Below are 19,357 nucleotides of genomic sequence, written 5' to 3'. Positions count from 1 at the left end.
TTGCCTCCTCGCAGCTTTCTTTTAGACTAGTTGCTGCAGTCTGAGTTTGATAGCCCTCGGCTTACAGCATGCTTCGAATCAGCCCTGACCGCCTTTCGAGTTGGACTTGTCCTCAATGATGCTGGAGAGCTCCAGCCTTGTTTGCCCGATCCGATAAAGTGCATTGCAATGTTTGTCGCTGATTTTTTCGAGCGTCACACGGAAAAAGTCGACCGCCTATTCAAGGCGGAAGAAAGGGATGGGTTGGAGAAAAGGGAAGCCAAAAGATCAGAGTTGAGCTTAAGCGAAGCGAAGAGGAGCAATTGAATGATCAGATCTGCATCATTGCGGCATTGCAACAAGGGGCTAGCGAGCGATAGTGGCGGCGGCGTACAGCATTGTACCGAGCCCCCTCTTTGCCGCTGCTCGTGAAGATCATGAAGAGCGTCGGGGTGCAACGATGGGAGGCAACATCAACATGTTGTCCCTCTGCAAGCAAATTGCTCATCCCTCTGTGCGTTGTTGCTTGTTGATCGCCCTTTCCCAATAATATCAAGTGTTGTCTGCAATGCAAAGAAGACGACAAAAGACCAAGCGCGGTAATCACAGCTTGACAACGAGATCGGGCAAAGTCGGAGCTCGCCATGTCGAATAGCGTAAAGGCGCTCGAGCCATGCCCCCTTTCCAACTGATCCCGTCTCGAAGAAGGTTGGCCACATGCAGACTGATACACCTTCTCCTCCAGCCTCCTCGGAAATGCGCAAGTGAAAGTCGCTTCGACAGTCGACAGAAGGAAAGGGAAGTTGGCTCGATCAGGCAAGTGACCCGGCGTGATATGGTGAACGCGTGTCGGAAGCTAGCTTTTGTGTGTGTTTCAGACTCGTCTCTGGCCCATGGCTTCCACACGCGTTTGTCGAGTAGATCTGTTTAGATTTGCCGGTCATCAGTCTTCCGATGTCTCACGATTCTCGGATCGCAATAAGCTGCGAAGACAACCTTGACTGCCGAGCTTGATGTGACTTGAAAGTCAGATCCTTCTCTTCACGAAAGGCACATGAATGTTGAAGGGGCTGCAGGAAGCAGAATTGAGAGCGAGCAAGGAGGAGGATGCTAGAGAAGAGGAGTTTAGAATCGAAGCAAGGAGGGCACCGTCTTCAGGGTCCGCACTGAGCTTTCTGGCGTTGTTGTTGTCATGCGCCTATTCCGCCGCAGCGCCGACTTGGCATGCTATGGTATGTGCTATCACTTTTCTTGCTCTTTCATCGTCCTTCTTTCCCACTCCGCGAACCTGATTGTCAATGCAAGGATCCCAACCTGCTTTGTGACTCAGTAGCATGTCTGTCTGCCACGTCACAAAAAAAAAAAAAAAAAAAAAAAAAAAAAAAAAAAAAAAAAAAAAAAGAAGATAAAAGAAGAAAAAAAAAGGAAGATCGGGGCCAAGTCGAGAAGAAGAAGAAGCAAGAAAAAAGGGTCTCGGATTTGCGCTTCCATTTTTGGGGTCCTCTCTCTGATAGTGCCGCTGTGCTGTTGCTGCTGCGAAGATTTGAAAGATTGGTGTGATTTCTTGGTGCAACAGCCGTGCAGCTCGGTTAAGGACGTTTGTGCCAAGCTGGACCCCTTTCTTGCTCTTCGTCTTGCTCTTCTTCTTGAAACCCAATCGTGATGTTCCCTTTGTGTCAGTTTGCTGCATACGTTGGCGGCCAACAGTGCTTCTTATACAACCAGAAGCATATACATCAAAGACCTGCTCTCAGTGTGGCAATCTCAACCAAAGACTAGGTGCAAGTAAACAATTCCGTTGCCCAACCTGCCTCTACTCGGCAGATCGTGACCACAACGGAACTTTCAATATGCTTATTAAGGCTATCCGTAGGACTCCTTTAACTTCGATGTAGCATTGCATATGATTATCATGAGGCCCTGGGCATGGGGTCCTGCCCGCTCTGGGGGTTAAGCGCGGGGCAGACACGTTTGGCGTGTCTGATCTGAATCTCTGCGAAAATGCCATAGAATCACATGCACCCTCCTCTTTGAGCAGCTCCGATCATCATTCAACTGCAGGCTGCACTTGGCTTGATTGCTCACGAGGCTCACCATACTTGAACTTTTCGGATCATCCTCACTCAATACCTATCTGTTCCCAAAGTCCAGCTTACAACCTTATCCTTCAGGCCTTACCTCTTCGACGACGACGAGAAAAGTTTTGACATCACATTCTCAACACGCAACATCGACTTTGAACCCATCGCCACTCCCATCGAACCTGCAGCTCTCCCACCTTCAATTCGATCCGTCTCATCTGTCCATCTTTGCTCGACTGATCGCGACTAGTTCATCTTGCAAACGCCTGAAGCCGGTCTCCAGGATCCTCGTCATTTCCACATTGAGTCTCGTTTCCCACAGCGTAGACGCTAGGGTCTCAGCAACACTGCAACAGCTCATTCATCACCACCATCGAGACTTCATCGACATTGTTTCCTCCATACTCACGATTGTGATCAAACATCGTCGAAGAATAGGAGCAGAGGTTTCATCTCTCCATCAAACTAGCTCCACTCGCAGTTCCGACGTTCTTCTCACGACTTCAGGTCTTCACGGCAAGGTTGACTTTTCCCCCACTCTCTCATTCAGGAAAGCACAAAAAAAAAAAGAAGAAAAAAAGAAAAAAAAGGTTTCGGAACGTCCGCCTGAGAGCAAGAAGGGTCCTCGCTTCATCTCGCTGCATCTTCGCACCGATCCTGCCCTCAAGTCATCACAATCGTGACCATCATCTAAGAAACTGCGCAGAAACGAACCACACTTCGGCCCCTCCGATTGCTGCGGCTCTCCGCGCTTTGGCACTAGTCAAAAAGCCATTTCGTTTCGCGGACTTAGTCTCTGGCAGTGCTGTGCCGCTGTGCCGCTGTGCCGCTGCATTACAACATTCATTAGCCTTTGGCCCCCTGTCTGCGAGAGCTCGGCCCTTCCGCCAACAAAGACCCTCTGCTGCGCTTTAAGATTGCATCGAAGCGCACTCTGTTCCGCTGCTGCATGCGCACTTGCTGCAGCTAAATTAGAGCAGACAATCGCAGAAGCAACCCTTAGTCTTGCATTGCTGCGCTTTCACCTTCTCATCGGCCTATCCGTTGCAGTACTGCGCCTGCTCTCCTCCGACACGACACACCACCAACTATCGTCATGTTAGCTTCACAACTTACCCCGAAAGCTAATCCCCTCACTCTGCTCCCCGAAAAGTCTCTACCGCCACCACCACCACCACCACCACCACCACGATTCTCCTACAGTGCCAACACAATCAAGGCGCTTCCACCGCGACCAAACATTCAACGCAGCTGGACAGAGCACAAACCAGCAGCAACCCCAGAATCGAGTCAAGACGCTTGTCTGCTCGCTCAACACCCTCGATCCATGTCGAGCGGAAACACTGCTTCCTTCCTTGATCTCGATCTGGACTCGCCCGAGCGTCTGCTGTTTGCTCAATCAACGCAGGCAACATCACACGTTGGACAGAGCAACCGGGTAGATTGTAAGTGCTCTCAACACTCTTGCCTCGTCTCCTCTCTGAGGGGCCCCACGACGCTTGATCCGACGCTGACAGCTTCTCCTCCTTCCGCAACTACTATAAATGCTACCTCGCATGCTCTGCCATTCCGTCTCTCCGACACTGCAGCTGCAAAGCACGCGCCGATTCTTCCGCCTACCGAGCCGGAGTCTTCGCTAGTCCAGCCATTCTACTCGCCTTGCCTCAACTTGCCAAGTTCGCGGCGAACATCACTTCGACCTGAACAAGTCGCTGCCATGTCGTCCGGACTTGTCTCCGCCTCGAATCGTCGCGCACCTCGCCCGTCATTACCAGTGGAGTGGAAGAGCACTGCTCCCAACACGCCACCGCTTGTCAGCTCTGTCGAGCCCGCAAAGCAGCCCGATCTGTCTACCTTTATTCAGCAGAATAGCGCTGGGCAAACGTCTCCTGCGAGTCAAAGACTCAGTTCGCATCACACCAACTTCTCTTCCGACTACTCCATCCGCGATTCTGCATCAACAACGCATACATCCATCTGGACTGAACGCAGTCTGCCGAGCTGTGGCACCAGCCCTGCATGCACACAGCACGGTCTCAAAACAGAAGACGCCGCCAACGTGCCAGGCAGCGACGGACAAGACCCAGCTGAATCTACCGAAGAGCTCGACGAGAGCTCTGTCGGCCTTGGCATCACTTCCGACCTTGAACACGATCTCGCCAGTCGCAGATCCAGTTTTGCTCCGGTCTTGCCTTCGCCTATGCTTCCTGGTAGCGTACAAGCACTGCAAGGTCCTTTCTCTCACCACCGCGCCCCTTCCTGGACAAGACGCGCTGACATCTCGCCGCTCGTCGGATCGTCTTCACCGCATCAGCCTTACATTTTTGGCGACGCTTTTGCTACTCCAGCTGATGGTGACTTGCGAGCTTTGGGCTTGGACGTAGGCAACCAAATGCAGCGCGCATTGAGCGACGTCACGCCTGTATCGTCTGCAGGCTCAGAGATGGCTGCTGCAGTAGCTCTGGCTTCCTCTTCTTCCGCTGCTCCTCCTTCCATTCCCCTGCGTCGCGACTCGCGTATCCGCTGCTCGTCCGATTCAGCCAACTACCACGGTCCCGCCTCCAATCTGGCCAAGCACTCACCTTCGCTCTCAATCTCGTCTACTACTTTTAACTCGGGTCGCTTCACAACCGCCTTCCCATCCACATCAAGCTATCTCGGCGGCAGCGACATCAGCACCTTGCAGAGCCCTCCACGTACCAGCTCTTTGCGTCAGTCGCCTTCCATCACCTCATTGCGAGAATCTCCTGCTGCTTTGGCCAAGGAAGGCTCACAGCGTACTCCGCCAGCTAAAAGACCCATGCGTCCTACATTGGATCGCATCCCCACCCTCGACGATCTCAGCAATTCCGTCGTCGCAGTACAGCAGCCTCCGTCGGCTGAGCCGGGTCGCCAGTCACCCTCCAGCTCTGTCCGAGAAGCCTCCTTGCGCACCACCTCAGCAGCTTCGAGAAGTCGAAGGGTTTCGGATGTCTCAATCAACAGCTTCTTGCAAAATGGCGAATTCAACCACATCGTCGGCACATACACCAGCAGGATGCGATGGGAGGAAGGTCTATACGACTTTGACGAGAGCGCCGAGACGGATGGCGACGAGTCGAGGGCTGTCAAGACCGCAGAGGAGGGCAGTGCTGCCATTGTCCAAGGCCGCGATCTCACCTTGGCACAGATTGAGGCCGAGACTGGTCCCAACACTACCCACCTTTTGCTTGGTGACAACCAGACAGAAGGCCTTCTCGAAGTGCTTGACCGCGTTCTACCACTGGCCACCAACCTGCTCGTCCTCGACCTTTCCAAATGTGGCCTTCAGCAACTGCCCGACACCATTGGCGCGTGCATCGCACTTGAAGAGCTCGACATCTCGGGCAACGCCGTTGGTCAGCTCCCGGACTGGACCCTCAACCTTCGTGCCTTGCGCACGTTATCGGCAGACAGCATTGGATTGAGCCATCTTCCGTCCAGCTTGATCCAGCTCCAGGAGCTGCAGCGTCTCAGCCTCCGCAACAATCAGCTTGTCTTCTTGCCTAGCTGGCTCCACCGCATGTCCAAGCTCAGCAATCTCTTTGTCGAGGGCAACCATTTCCGTGGACCTTGGCAGGACATTGTTGCTCCTCTACTATCTCAACAAGCCCAGCAGGCACAGCAAGCGCAGGCTCGCGATGCTTTCGCCATGCACACTGGACTACGCAGCGTCACTGAGGCTGATCTGGGCCAGACTCAGGCGCGTCCCGTGATGTCTCGCATGCGCAGTGCCAACGATCTGCAGACCATGCTCAATAGCAACTTCGGCATGCAGACTACACCCGTCTCGACACCTGACTTTCAGAGCGACGACAGTGGCTACGTCAGCCCAGCTGAGCTTCACTCGCGATCCACCACTGGATACGAGGATCGAGTCACCAGGCTTTCGTATGCGGATGAAGCAGACCCACATGCCACCGGTGGAGGCAAGTGGGGTGGCTTCCTCAAGAAGATCGGTCGCAAGGCTTCGAGCCACAAGCTCGCTTCGGCTTTCCACGACTCGACCACTAGTCCCAGTGAGAGCCGCTTCTCGTCGCCAAAGGCTTCGCGCAAGTCACTGCGCTCGTCTGGTAGTGCTGCGAGATCCAACTCTGTCTGCAAGACTGGAAAGGCTTCCTTCATGACTCCGTCGCAGTCAGAGCCGCTTTCACCTTCGGCTGCCTTCTCCTCGCTCAATCTCGCAGCTGCCATCGACGAGCGCCGTGCTCCAATGACACCGCTTGACCCTCCCTCGGAAACAGTCACTCCTTCTGAGACCGGCATGCTACTCCAGCCCATCTCGCTGGACGCGGAGGCGAAGAAGGCACGCCGACGCAGTTTTCTACCTGTCTTCACCACTGCTCCTGACGCCACCCCGCAAGCGCTAGGCCAGGGCAAGCAGGTGGAGACATCTGCCCAATCACAAGAGATGGATGAAGAGAGTCTCGCCAGGCATCGCAACCGTCTGCGTGGCTTGATGCATTACTTGCGCGATCTTGACGACCTCACTGCCGCACGCACTGAAGCAGCTAGCTTCGTCGGACCCAGCAAGAGCACTCTCGTGCACCTCCGTGAAGCAGGTGGCAGCAGTCACTCTCGCTCGCCCAGCATGCACCAAGCTGAATCGAGCAACCCTTCCACCAAGTCGCGCGACTCGGGTGGAGAGTACGTCGCTAGCACAGCTGCCAGCTCCATCTCGGAAGGCACTACCTCTTCGGAGCCAGCTCGTCTTAGCACAGCTCGATGCAACAAGGACAACTCGGTGCGACGATTCCGTATCATTGCCGAGATTGTCTCGACTGAGCGCACTTACGTCAAGGGTCTTGGCGAGTTGGTCGATATCTATGTCAAGCCGGCTATGGCTCCTGCCGATGGCAACAGTGGTGTTCCCGTCATTCCTCCTAGCGAGCACCGTGCCGTCTTTGGCAACGTTGAAGCATTGTTGCAGTTCCATCGTACTGTGTTCTTGCCGTCGCTTGTGGCAATGGCCAGCCCTGTTCTGGGCCATAACCAGGAAGTACCGTCCGAGATGGCACCCGAAGAGACAGCAGCAGTCGCTGAGAAAGTCGCCTCGGTATTCTCGACCCACGCAGCCTTCTTCAAGATGTACACGAGCTACATCAACAACTGCGATTCTGCCCAGAACCGCATCAGTGCATGGCTGGCGCCTTCTTCCGCAGGCAACGGCGGTGGTCTCTCGCTTCGTGGTACATCTGGCTACAGTGCTCTCCAAGCGTTCGGCGCTATGTCTGTACAGCAAGGTGCCGCTGCAGCCATGTACGCGAACGGGATAAGCGGCGGCTCGATGGGTGGCAATGCCGGTTCTGGCATGTTTGGTGGCGATGGCAGCAGTCTTTCCCCTTCGCAGCGTAAGAAGATCAAGACCTTCATGAAGCGCTGCCGCACGCACCCAAGACACACCCAGCTCAACGTCGAGAGCTACCTGCTTCTACCCGTGCAGAGGATCCCTCGATACCGTTTGCTCCTCGAAGATCTTGTCAAGAGCACCGACACTACTCGCCTTTCCGATGGCGACGCTTTGGCTACAGCCCTGGAGCATGTGACACAGATCGCATCAAAAGTCAACGAAAGCAAGCGTCAATCAGAGCAAGATCGACGTCTTCTCGCATGGCAGTACCGCATCCGTGGACCCATTGAAGGGGCGCTGGTCCAGCCTCATCGTCGATTGCTCAAGGATGGACCTCTACAGTTGAAGCGAACTGTTCGCCGTATCGCTGGCTTTGTTCGCTCTAACCGAAGCGGTTCCGTCGGTGCTGCTCAGCAGCGAGACAGCACTGGTGCTTTATCACCACTCAGCATTCCCGGTCAAGGCCACGTGCTCTCGGCAGACCACTTGCAGCAAGTGACCGAAGATCAGAGCATGGCTTTGATTCTCTGCAGTGACGTTGCTGTGCTCTGTGCTGAACAGACCAGGACTAAAGATCCCAACGCGCCCGTCCTGCTTCGATCGATGCTCAAGCTCATCCGACCAGTCGAGATCCTCGGCGGTGTCAACTTGCGCATTGTCGACCGTTCTGAGATTCTTTACCTTGCAGCAAGCTCGCCGGAAGAGGCAGTGGCCTGGAAGACTGCTTTCGATCTTCATTTCTATCAGTGATGCACACCCTTTCTTGCTTGAACAGTGCCGGCACTCACGCTCAATCACACAACACCTTCGTTTTCGAACCCCACTCATTGCGCGATATCACATCATCGCTGCCCCACCGTCCCTTTGATACTGTCTTTTTAGTCACTTCTTCTCGAACCATCGTTACCGTGCTTATCTGTAATACTACTTGTCATTGGCATTCCCAACCCAGCTCCCAGCTTTTTTGATTTGTGCTCCATGTCATTGAGAGCGAGGATGGCTCGCAGCTTGGGAAGTTGTGGGAAGGATGATGGCGGGGTGGGAAAAAAGAGCTCAATGCAGAGTGACGCGCACAGACCGATTTCAAGGCTGCGTGGCACTTTCATTTTTTCCCAGCACACCGTCCACAGCGTGTGTGTGTGTGTGTGTGTGTGTGTTGCTGTGATGTGCAATTGCGCGAATTTCGGCAACGGAAAGCTCTTTGATTACTGAGCCGTTCAAGGGTTGAGAAGGTTTCGCTCTCCACACAAAGCTCACATCCAACACTTGAACCCTGACCATTCCTATACTTGGACCGTCAGTTCTGCCACTCGCTGCAGACACCATCTCAACCGCCTATCAATACCCTGCCGCACGCACGACCTGGTACATTCGGTCGTAGCGGCTAACCCACGTCTCTCTCACATGCCAATCTGAACCGCCGGCAGCGCCAGCAACCCAGTTCTACACCGTAAGCAGCATCTCCTTTTCGCCGGTCCACCCCCACACCTTTGGAGCATGCATTTGTGATAATACCCAACCAACATAGCTGCTGCTAGGATGGTCTCACCCCAGTCGTCCCTGCGTCGGCGAGGGGGAGGTTCGGTCAGCAAACCCCCCGGTCACGCACGGGCCGAATTCGATGGGTTTGGGTCCTTCGTCGATTCTTCCTCCGCTTTCCCTTCCAGCTTCGATCCAGGGTTGTCAGAAACATTCGATAACGAAGCGACGTCCTCTTCAGTAGCTGTGTCGTCACCAACACAGGCATGCTCCGACTCAACATCACAGCCGCAACCACAGAACACGGAAAATGAAGATGCCGACGAATGGACAGAAGCAGACATGGTCTCAAACTTCTCGCCTGTCGAAACGCATTTTCCGAAGCACCACCTTGATCAACCAGCATCAGCGTCGACGTCGTCATTACACTCAACGCCTATGTCAAACAGCAAACCAGTAGCTAAGCGCAAGATCAGCGGCAGAGGAACATCGTCAGAATGGGCCGATTGGAACACCTTTCTAGCAGCACATACTCTTCCAAATCAACAACAGACGCCGTCACAAGCTGCTGCTGCTGGAATATCGACAGATTCCAAGCCTACAGCACCAATTACTGTCAATCCTGCCGATGACGCCTTCTTTGACGCCTTCGAAGTGGCTACCAACCCGAATCGAGCGCCTTCTCCGCCAATCATCGATCTTCGTGGTGTCGAAAAGAAGCTTGAGGAGAAGAAGAAACAGCATCAGCAGCAAAAGGGGACTCCAAGTCTGGCAGATGATGACTTCTTCTCTCGCTTCGAGCGATCGCCTCAGACAGCGCTAGGGAGGGCAAGTCCGTTAGTGCTTGAGCCGGATCAGTTGGAAAGCATGCACGATGCAAGCACAAGTCCACTAGCCACCTCCTCGTCGAACTCGTATTTTGGGCTCTCGGCGCAACCCAAGCCAATCAGCGGTGGCGGAGGTGGTGAGCAGAGGCGTAATACAGGGTCAAGATCGGGAGGAGCTTTCTCCCCAGCCTCACCATCAAGTTGGACCGGCAGTCTGAGAAAGACATGGACAACACTGCGTGGGATCCAAAGCGAAATCGTAAGCCATCTGCCGAGTGCAAGCGACTTCATCGTGCCGGCGGAAGAAGCCGAGGAGGCCAAAGCTCCTCCAGGGGTTGGTGCAGTTGACACCAAACCTGGTGGAGGTCTGCTGATTGCTAGTGATGCACTTTCCACCCATCCCAACGGTGATGACCAAGGTCGTCGATCCTCAAGTACCGGTCGTAGGAACAACCAAACATTCCCGCACGCCTCTGCCTACAGTCAGACCACTCCCTTTGGCTCTTCCTCCGCATCATCATCAGGCTTCTCTTCGGGCGCAGCAGCACCTTCTCACAACCCTTCAGCACCTCTACGCGCACGAGATCTGTTCGCTTCTTCCAGTACTGCTTCCCTCGGCTCCCACCCTCCTTCCATCAGCTCGAGCGGGACTCTTCGTCGAGGACCAATGCATTCTTCCACAGCCCCCATCTCCGGTGCACCTGGCTTCGACACCTCTTCAACCCGCCAATGGAATACTGGGCATTGGACACTCGACGATGAAAAGCAAAAGCGATCTATTCCAGTAACACTGTCTAAGCGTCGTGCCGAGACCGAAACAGTTATTGAAGACTCTCATGCTGCTCAATTGCAAGCTCTCCTTCCGCCGAGATTGCAGTTGGGGAAAAGGTGGAGTTTGCTATATTCGCTGGATCAGCATGGGATTTCATTGCAGACATTGTACCATCAGGTAAGTGCGGGGTTAGATCCGATGAAGAGGGTTGTTTCCGGCAGTACTCCGGGTGGTGGAGAGGAGAGTGGTGAGGCGGAGGGCTGGTTGAGAGGTGCATCAAGAGAAACGCAGGAAGCATTGGGTACGCGATCGAACGGCAAGATGCACGTCGGTGGAGGTCTAAGTAGCATAAGCGATGCTGGGTTGGTGATCGCAATCAAGGACGAGAAGGATCACGTTTTTGGTGCATTCGTGAATGAAAAGCTGAGGCCTCAGCAGCATTACTATGGCTCGGGGGAATGTTTCCTTTGGAAGACCACCTCCTCTACCAGTGAGAACGAGGAGGGTAGGGTGGAGAGATACAAATGGACGGGCAGGAACGATTACATGGTTCTTTCAGAGTCTACATTTCTGAGTGTAGGAGGAGGCGAGGGCAAGTTCGGCTTATGGCTAGATGGTGCCCTGGAGAAGGGTGTTAGTAGCTGTTGTCCCGCTTTCGATAACGAGGTCTTGTGCGATGGGAAGAGGAGAGGCGAGGGGAGGAAGGATGGAGAAGGGAGATTCGAATGTTTTGGTCTGGAAGTGTGGGCTGTTGGCATCGACTAGTCTCTCCTTGCCCCAATCAATTAAGTCATTTTGTCGTTCTCCGCAACATCGATAGATTTGGTGCTCCCGATGCATTGCCTTTGTGCAGGCTAGGTCCATCCGGGTTGCGGTTGAGCATTGAAAATAAAGGCTTTGAGCTGGAACATTGTCATCATGTCGCTGTGAGTATCAGAAGCGGAAGGAACAAAGCGTTGTCTTTCCGTTCTGTTTGATGATGGTGAGGCTGAGTGCTCGTCTCGTCGAGGGTAGAATGAGGTATAAGTATATCTCCCAACGATTTCCCCTGGCTTTGCCTTTCTTTCTTCGTCCACAACTCATACTACTGTATCTTTCACGTTCCACCTCTTCTACTCTCGCAGCTGCATCTTGAGCATTCCTACGCATCACATCTTCATCGTCATCTCCGTCTTCACCTTCTTCCACACTGATCACCATCTCTTTGACTCTCCCTTACCACTCTTCGACGCTGTCTCCAAGCGTTTGGCTTAGTCTTCTTTCAAGAGGAGGATCTGAACTTTGTCTCTTCTGACTCTTCTGCTCCCTTGACGCTCTTTGGCTGAACAACAAACCTACTCCATCACGTTCTGTTGCATTCCTCGTCCGCTTCGGCCCGCGTTTGAAATCGTTCGGCTGTCTACACACATCACCAATCGCAACCTCCTTCCACAATAAAGCCATACCTCATCCACAATGGCTGATATCAGTACCATGACTCCTCCCAGGCTCCGGCCTAGCACACCAGGCGCCTTTTCAACGCCTAGTACCATCCGTAGTGACACTTCAAATGCACGTACACCCGCCACTCCCACAACAGGTGCGACGCGCAACGACTCTACTTCGTCTGCTGAAACTATACGGTCCTCAGTCGTGGGCTGTGCCAGCCCAGCCACTCCTACACCGAACCGCGCTCGAGCAGGCACTGCTTGTCTTGGTCCTTGTACACTGTCCCCTCATGTAAGTTCAATCCCCCTCCCTCACCGATCATTTGTCCGTAATCGAAGCTGACACAATTGACATTATTGTGCTGTGTAGGGGAGAGTAAAAAGTGTAATTGACCTCACCAGATCCACTCCTTATCCGATCCCCTCGCCCATCACTGTCAACGGCCAGATGGTAACGGGCGGGAACTTGACAGCACAGATGGCGCAAGCCTTTGCCACTACTGGTCGTGCACAGCCTCGCTCGGGGTCGTTTAGACCTGCTACCCCTGCTGCGGCTGCTAGAGGAGAGAGTGTTACGCCTACTCCTGTTTCGGTCAACATTGCTGCAGCAGGCGCAGATGGGGTTAGGGTGAAGACGGAAGAAGGTGTGGTGGTTAAGGCTGAGAGCACGACCCCTTCGCTTAGCGACGGAGCGATAGGTCCTCCTACCACGACGCCCATCAGACCTGGAACTCCGATCGTCAGCCGTAAAACTCCAGCTCCTTTTGTTAGGGCTAGTCGCACCATTCCTCGCTCTACACCTTCTCCTTCGACGCCGCGCATCACTCACACGCAGATTCACAGCACCCCAGCTCCTCCTGCTAGGGCTACGAGCATGGCTCCGCGCTTACCTACTCCAGCTCCGCGCTCAGCTACGCCAGCAACCATGCCTCGCACTAGGCTCCCCTCCCGCCCACCTGCAATTGCCCCCACGACGACGCGCAACCTTGCACTTTCAGCACGAACCCCAACCCCAGCTCCGCGCTTCAACTTGCTATCCAACCGTGGTCGAGCTCAAGGTGTTATGCCTTATGATGCAGCTTATCGTCGCCATACGATGAGACAGGATGTTGGCTTGGGTGTAGGTGGAGGAAGAGGTATAGTTACACGTGATGTTGAAGCGGATGTGGTTATGGTTGATGCTTTTACCCCTGTTCCCACTGGATCGACTTCTATCGCTTCTTCTCCTGGCCGTGCCGCGAGCAAGGCCGTTGCTACTGCCTCCGCTTCTACTGCAAGCAGCGCCCTCAACACTCGAACAAACGTCACACGCGCTCCCTCACCTAGCTCGACTATCGGTTCTTCAGATGAAGAAGAGGGAGAAATAGTCGTACTGGCCACGCAATCAGCGGCGATGCAACCTCAAAATAAAAGCAAAAAGAAGCAGAAGAAGCCCAAGAAGCAAGCCGAACCACTTACACCCACGGCCACTCCTTCTTTCCTTATCGGTACTTCGCCCGTTCAGCAGGGAGTTGTGAAGTAAGTAAACCCCTCCTTACCCAATTAGTGACATTAACCTCATCTTAGGATCACTGACACTTTTGGACCATTTTGCTCCGCCGCACCACATCCAACGTTGTTGGGCGTCAGAACAACGATTTCAATCCAGCTCCGATCGCCCACTTTTTCGTACAAGCACTCTTTTGAATTAGATTCATTTATGCATGCGACTCAAGAGAAGGTGGCGGATCTAGTGGGGAAATTCGAAGGAGGACTACGAAAGGTTTTACCTCCTCCTCCCCGACCTGCACCTAGACAGGTTTGAAATGGCGCTTGAAGATTTGATTGGGAGTGCGAAGCGATTGAAGGAGGATGAGAACAAGGGTAGCAGGGGAAACAAGTAAAGTGAACACCAAGCAAGGCTCGGCGTGTGGTGGTGAAGAAGATTGACTCTAAGCATTTAGGATAGCGAGGAAAAGTAGCAAGCAGCAAACCAAGCTTTATTCGGCAAGAGACGAGAGGACAAGTCTCAGAAGAAGCGCATTAGTATAGAGAGGGGGGGGGGAAACACAGCCTACTAGGATGACGAGAATGATCAGCTGCAACAGAAGGGAGTCCGAAAACAAGTCAAATCGCTCATGCCACCAGACGCACAATTCGAACAGCAAATGCAGCCGAGACATCAAGAAAACAGAAGAAAGAGAAATGTCAAAAGCGTTCCGATTAGCCAATCCTTCTCATCTGTCTGCTTGTGTGTGCCATCATCTTTGACACTCTCACCAATCGTCCTTCTTCCTCATCTCCATCCACCGCTTCCATCAGGATCTCAATTTGCACCACAGATGCACGCTCAATCTTGGTCGGATAAATGAAAAAGAGTCATTTGCAAAAGAACCAAGATGACAATCAAAAACTAAACAAACAGAATAGTGAAACCGATACGGCCCCCCTTACCAAACCATATATAGTGGGGGGGGGGGGGGGGGGGGGGGGGGGGCGGAAAGATAGAGAAACCAAAACAAGTACAATAAACACACCAATAAGCGCCAACCGCCATGTTAGTAATTGATCTTAATCACTCCCAACGGAGACCTCTGGACCACAATCGCTCTCTCTGCGTTCCTAGCCGGTGTAGTGGGTGCAGGTGCGAGCTTGTGACTACCACTACTACTGGTTCTGGGTAACTTCCTCATCGCCGCAGGCCTAGAGGGTGTATCTAGTGCGCCAATGGACATGAGGTTTTCCACATCGTCATCGTCACTAAACGTGTCATCGCTACTGGGTCCACCTGCGGCAGAAACATTCTTCCTGTAGTCCGCGTCGAAGATGTCGCCTTTGCCCGCAGCCAGAACTGGAGAAGCAGTGCGAGACTTGGAGCAAGCCGCAGCGGCGCGACTGAGAGTAGAGAATTTCCTCTTTGCGCTCTTCCTCATCGATCCCTCCGCCTGAGAGTGAGACTTGTACACGGTAGGAGACCCTTTCATGGCCGACTTCCTAGTGCTGTCAGGCCAGAAAACAACTCCACTACCACCCACTTTGGCGGTGGAAAGCGGAGTAAAGCCACCTAAGCCACTCAAGGCACCAAGTCCAGAATGGAACGGCGTGCCACTTGCCCCAACAATAAGGCCACCTGACATTCCGGCTACACTGGGGGTCAACCCTAACGATGAAGCGTAGCATGCCGATGCGTAGGACGAAGTGCGTGAGATCGAGTGTGGGGCCAAACCCAAAGATTCGGTGAGGTTGAGATGTTGAGGCGAGGAGAATTGGTCGTTGGAGTGGTGACGAGATGGTGAAGGACGGACTGAGTTCGCCATTGACCCGTCATGGTGCATGGCAGAAGTGGCACCCATGGTGGAGTTGCAATCACCACGTCGCATCGCCGAATACCCAAGATTCGACATCATAGGCTTGGAGAAAGGAGTCGACATCATCGGCGCACTCACTCCCGCACCGCCGCCCAACTTCTTGCTTGCTGAACCGAGCAATGGCGGCAAAGAGTCCATCTTGATTCTCTCCATACCCATTTCAGTACCCTCGGTCTGCGAAGAAGGTCGGATAGGCGTACTGACAAGAGGAGGAAGCTTAACCCCAAGTGGACCAGTCGAAGTAGAAGTAGAGGAGACACTTTTGCCCATACCAATGCCACCACCGATTCCACTGTTTACGAAAGTGATATGCGTCGGCGAAGCAATCGGAGAAGCGGGAGCACCAGAGTAGCTGAGCTTTCGACGACCTTCGTAGGGCGAGATCTTGTGTTTGTCGAGACTGAAAGGGTTTTCACCCGAACGAGAGGAAGGTCCTGGTGTGGAAATTGGCATCACTCGAACTGCCGACGTCGATCCCGCGCCAGACGCCAGCGTCCGGGAAACAGGCGAAGGGCTCAACCCACCGATCACTTCGTCGTTCTTCCTGCCCGTGATCTCTGCCGCTGTTGAGCTAGACAAAGCAGTAAGAGCGGCGTGCTCGGAAGCAGCTTTTCCGCGACTAGGCGTCGAGGACCAAGGTGCATCTCCATCGCTTTCTCTTCGCTTCAGACTCATCTTCCTGTCGTCCGCAGGCGAATTCGACCCAGATCGAAGAGCCAGCAGCTGGATAGCAGCGTCCTTGTCACCCCTTGGCTGCACACGAGGTTGACCTTGCATCGCAGCTGCAACCTTGTCGCCATCGATAGGAGGTAGAGCAGGCCAAGTCGTCGCAGGAGTATCAATTGAAGTGTTGGCAGTCTCGCTACCGGAGTTGCTCATGTTGCCTCCAAAGCTGTCGTTGAAGAAGCTGGCCGAGCCGGGTTGCGAGTACTCGCTGCTGTTGGAGCTAAAGCTTTCGTTGGGGTTGGAGAGCATTGTCGGACCCATCCCTTGCTGTTGTTGGTGAGGTTGTGGGAGTGCGATGGAGAGACCAAGACGACGCATGGGCGAGCTAGAGTACATGCCGCCGCTGGCTGCTGCAAGCTCTTGTGCGACAAAGGCGCCACCACTCATCAATGGCAACGCGGTAGGATACTGCGAAGGCGTTGTGCTAGGACCCGCAACATTGGATGCGGTTGAAGGAGCCAATGCTTGTCGCTTGGCTGGGCCTTGGGATGCAAACGTCTGATGCGAAGTCTCCCAGTGTGCAATCGACTCTGCCTTGAGCGAGGCTCTCCTATGAGCTTCGGCCGGCGTTGGCATTGAGAAAGTGTCATCGCCGCCATCCCCATTTCCACCTTGAGGGAAGCTCATCGACATGCCGGAAATGTCAGCATCAGCTCCATCATCCCCGTCATCACCCTCGTCATCAGTGTCTTCGAGGTTAGGCGTGTTGCTACCAGACTTTCCCGCCTGGGCCGCCTGTTTCTCTTGTAAACGCTTCTTTCTCGCCCATCTACGCTTGCTTTCGAGCATACGTGCGCGGCGCTCTTCGGCATTCTTGGGTCGGTTGACATCGCCATCCCATCGAGTTCGACGGGGTTGTGCGCTGAGAGGAATGTTGTGCTTGTCCTGAAGATGGCGACGCCAGATACTACGAGCGTGTTTGCCGGTGTAGACCTTGTCACAGTACGTGCAAGGGAAGGCACTGGCATCACCGTGGTTGCCTGCCTGTGCACGAGACATGGCAAGTAAGTTGTCGATGTCCTGCTGTGTCATAGGCCCTGGCGTTCCGCTGGAGGACGCATCGCCAGACATGGCGAAGGAGTTGTATCGCATCATCGGATTCGGCGGCATCGTGCCCAAATCTGAATGTGTGTATGCGCTGTGCGAGGGGAAGCCAGATGGAAAGTCGGGTACGGGACTTGAGCCTGCAAGCGAGGAGTAGGATGTCGAAGCGTAGAGGCTTGGATGGTACGGGACTGGATGCGGATGGTGCTGCTGCTGCAAGTGGATATGTGAGTCGAGCTGCTGCTGGTATGGATTGCCGTAGTCGATCACAGGTGCAGTACGTGGGACGTCGGGTACGCGGAAAGCAGCTTCATTCGAAGGGCCAGATGGATCATGCACGATTGAGTGGAAGCCGCGTGCTGCTGGATGCTGGAAAGCGCCGTTTGCAGCAATGAGATTGGAATGCTGCAATGGCGGTGGTGGCTGCGGTTGATGGTGGATGTGTTGGTTATGTTGTTGCTGTTGCTGTTGCTGTTGCTGCTGTTGGCCCTGGGATGCTGGATCAAATAGAGGCGACTGAGCAACGGGAGGCGAAGCAAAGAGACCTGGTGGAGCTGCTGCCAAGTATGGTGATGTGGACTGTATCGGAACGATGCCGCTTGCAGCCAAAGCAGTGCGGGGAGGATGAGACGATTCGGCCTGCATCATTGCAATAGGAAGCGCAAGGTGATGCGGCGGGGTGTATATGCGGTTGGTGAGCAAAGATCGAATGTAGGTCCGTGTGATGATCACGGGTCGCCGATCGGATGTAAAGCGGTTCAAGGTTAGGATGAAGAAAGGGTAATGATGGTTTCTTGGTCAGTCGAGCAAGTCCAACAGAGAGAGCGATGCGAGGTGAGATGGGGCAGTGTCAAGGTGGTAGAGGTGGCGGATGCGGTATGAAAGGGGAATGCTGGTCACGACGATGATGATGGTGATCAAGAGCAACAATCTAGATGGTGTCAAGGACCAAGAGACGAAGAGCAAGCTGCACGTTGACTGTAAATCTCTCAGAGATGCAAATAGTGCAAAGCCGAGTCGTCGAGTCGATGGTCACAGGTGCTAGACTGAGTGTGTAGATGCAAGAATCGGAAAAGGCAGGAGGAGGGGGAGGTAGTAGGAGTGCAAGGGAGCAGCGGGGATTGGAAGAGGGAGGAGGAGGAGGAGGAGGAGGAGGAGGAGGAGGAACAAGAGGGGGACAGGGAGGGAGGGGAACGACACGGGCAGGATGGTAAGGGTAGTAGGGTGACTGGGCATCCATGCAACCCGAACCAATGCTTTACGAGAAGGTGCGCAGATGACAGGCAAGCAGTGACCAGATGCAAGGCTGTCTGATCTGCAAGGACTGCACGAGGTTGCAGACTCTGCAGATACGAGTTCGGTATCGAGGTTTACGAAAGAGATCGAACAACACGAGAGTGAAAGAAAGAAGGAGGAGAAGGGAGACAGGCAACTTACGCAAAGAAGGGCAGAAAGTCGGATGGAATGCAGCGTCGATCCTGGCGGGGCCGAGGATAAGCTACTGGTAGGACAGATCGCTTCTATGCCGGACAGCGGATGAGATGCAGCAGCTCTAGTCCGAGGGCTGGAGACGAGAGGCAAGGAAGGATGAGCGATGAGGATGATGTGTTTACTCGACGAATTGAGCGGGCGGCAATCGTGTTGAGTGCGCGAGGCGGCGAAGAGATTGGCTGCAAGTGCAAGATGAAGCGGCGAGAGAAAACAAAGCTGACAGTGATGAGGTGCACGCAGAAGCCCAAGTCGGTGTGCAGAGAAGGGTCGGGGTTGCGAAGGAGGCGGAAGGGCGGCAGATGAGGAGGAGGACAAGGCCAAGTCAATGGTCGAGACGGGCGATGTACCTTGGCAAGCAGCATCAACGTGGCTTGCGACTGGATTGGCACTGCAAAGAAAGTTACCGAAGAGCTAGGCGATCAGTAGATGTGCGGCGGCAAAGAGATGAATGAGGATGATGACGATGGCGATGGATGAGTGAGACCGAGTGAGTGATTGAGAAGATTGGGGGCTGGAGGCTGGCTGGAAAGAAGGAAGAAAGGAAGGAAGGAAGAAAGGAACAAGGCGAGAAAAGCCGGGTGGAGCGCTAAGAATGATGCAGTGACAAGGCCGAGGGACCGGCAGCGGCACGCATGAAGCTTTGTGTGGTCGAGGAGGGAGAGAGCGAGAGAGGCAGGGCTTGAGTTTGGTGGTGAGAAGGAGGAGGGCAGAATGTCAAAACAAGAAGGGAAGCAATGGAAGAAAGTAAGAAGCAGATTCCTCGGCAATGGAGAGACACGCGTCCGAGTTGTCTGTCAAAGGAAGAAGGCGCAGCAA

At 54.0% G+C, this 19,357-nt stretch overlaps 4 protein-coding genes across 4 annotated transcripts; 3 read left to right on the top strand and 1 right to left on the bottom strand.

Annotated features, from left to right (window-relative positions):
• Window positions 1–3,156: 3,156 nt before the first annotated feature.
• Window positions 3,157–8,178, top strand: UHO2_00657 (uncharacterized protein; the record flags this gene model as incomplete). Its single annotated transcript, XM_041557277.1, has 2 exons — window positions 3,157–3,480; window positions 3,658–8,178. The coding sequence occupies 2 exons, from the start codon at window positions 3,157–3,159 to the stop codon at window positions 8,176–8,178; spliced, it is 4,845 nt and encodes a 1,614-aa protein (XP_041413211.1).
• Window positions 8,179–8,967: 789 nt separating this feature from the next.
• Window positions 8,968–11,271, top strand: UHO2_00656 (uncharacterized protein; the record flags this gene model as incomplete). The annotated part of the gene is made up of 1 exon (XM_041557276.1): window positions 8,968–11,271. The coding sequence occupies one exon, from the start codon at window positions 8,968–8,970 to the stop codon at window positions 11,269–11,271; it is 2,304 nt and encodes a 767-aa protein (XP_041413210.1).
• Window positions 11,272–11,961: 690 nt separating this feature from the next.
• Window positions 11,962–13,455, top strand: UHO2_00655 (uncharacterized protein; the record flags this gene model as incomplete). Its single annotated transcript, XM_041557275.1, has 2 exons — window positions 11,962–12,225; window positions 12,304–13,455. The coding sequence occupies 2 exons, from the start codon at window positions 11,962–11,964 to the stop codon at window positions 13,453–13,455; spliced, it is 1,416 nt and encodes a 471-aa protein (XP_041413209.1).
• Window positions 13,456–14,470: 1,015 nt separating this feature from the next.
• UHO2_00654 (uncharacterized protein) lies at window positions 14,471–17,695 on the bottom strand (the record flags this gene model as incomplete). The annotated part of the gene is made up of 1 exon (XM_041557274.1): window positions 14,471–17,695. The coding sequence occupies one exon, from the start codon at window positions 17,693–17,695 to the stop codon at window positions 14,471–14,473; it is 3,225 nt and encodes a 1,074-aa protein (XP_041413208.1).
• Window positions 17,696–19,357: the final 1,662 nt, after the last annotated feature.

The sequence above is a fragment of the Ustilago hordei genome (genome assembly GCF_900519145.1).
Source record: "Ustilago hordei strain Uho2 genome assembly, contig: UHO2_contig_01, whole genome shotgun sequence".
In the NCBI taxonomy this organism is placed as follows: domain Eukaryota; kingdom Fungi; phylum Basidiomycota; class Ustilaginomycetes; order Ustilaginales; family Ustilaginaceae; genus Ustilago; species Ustilago hordei.
The sequence above is the reverse complement of the archived record's forward strand: the minus strand, read 5'-3'. Positions and strand labels throughout refer to the sequence as shown.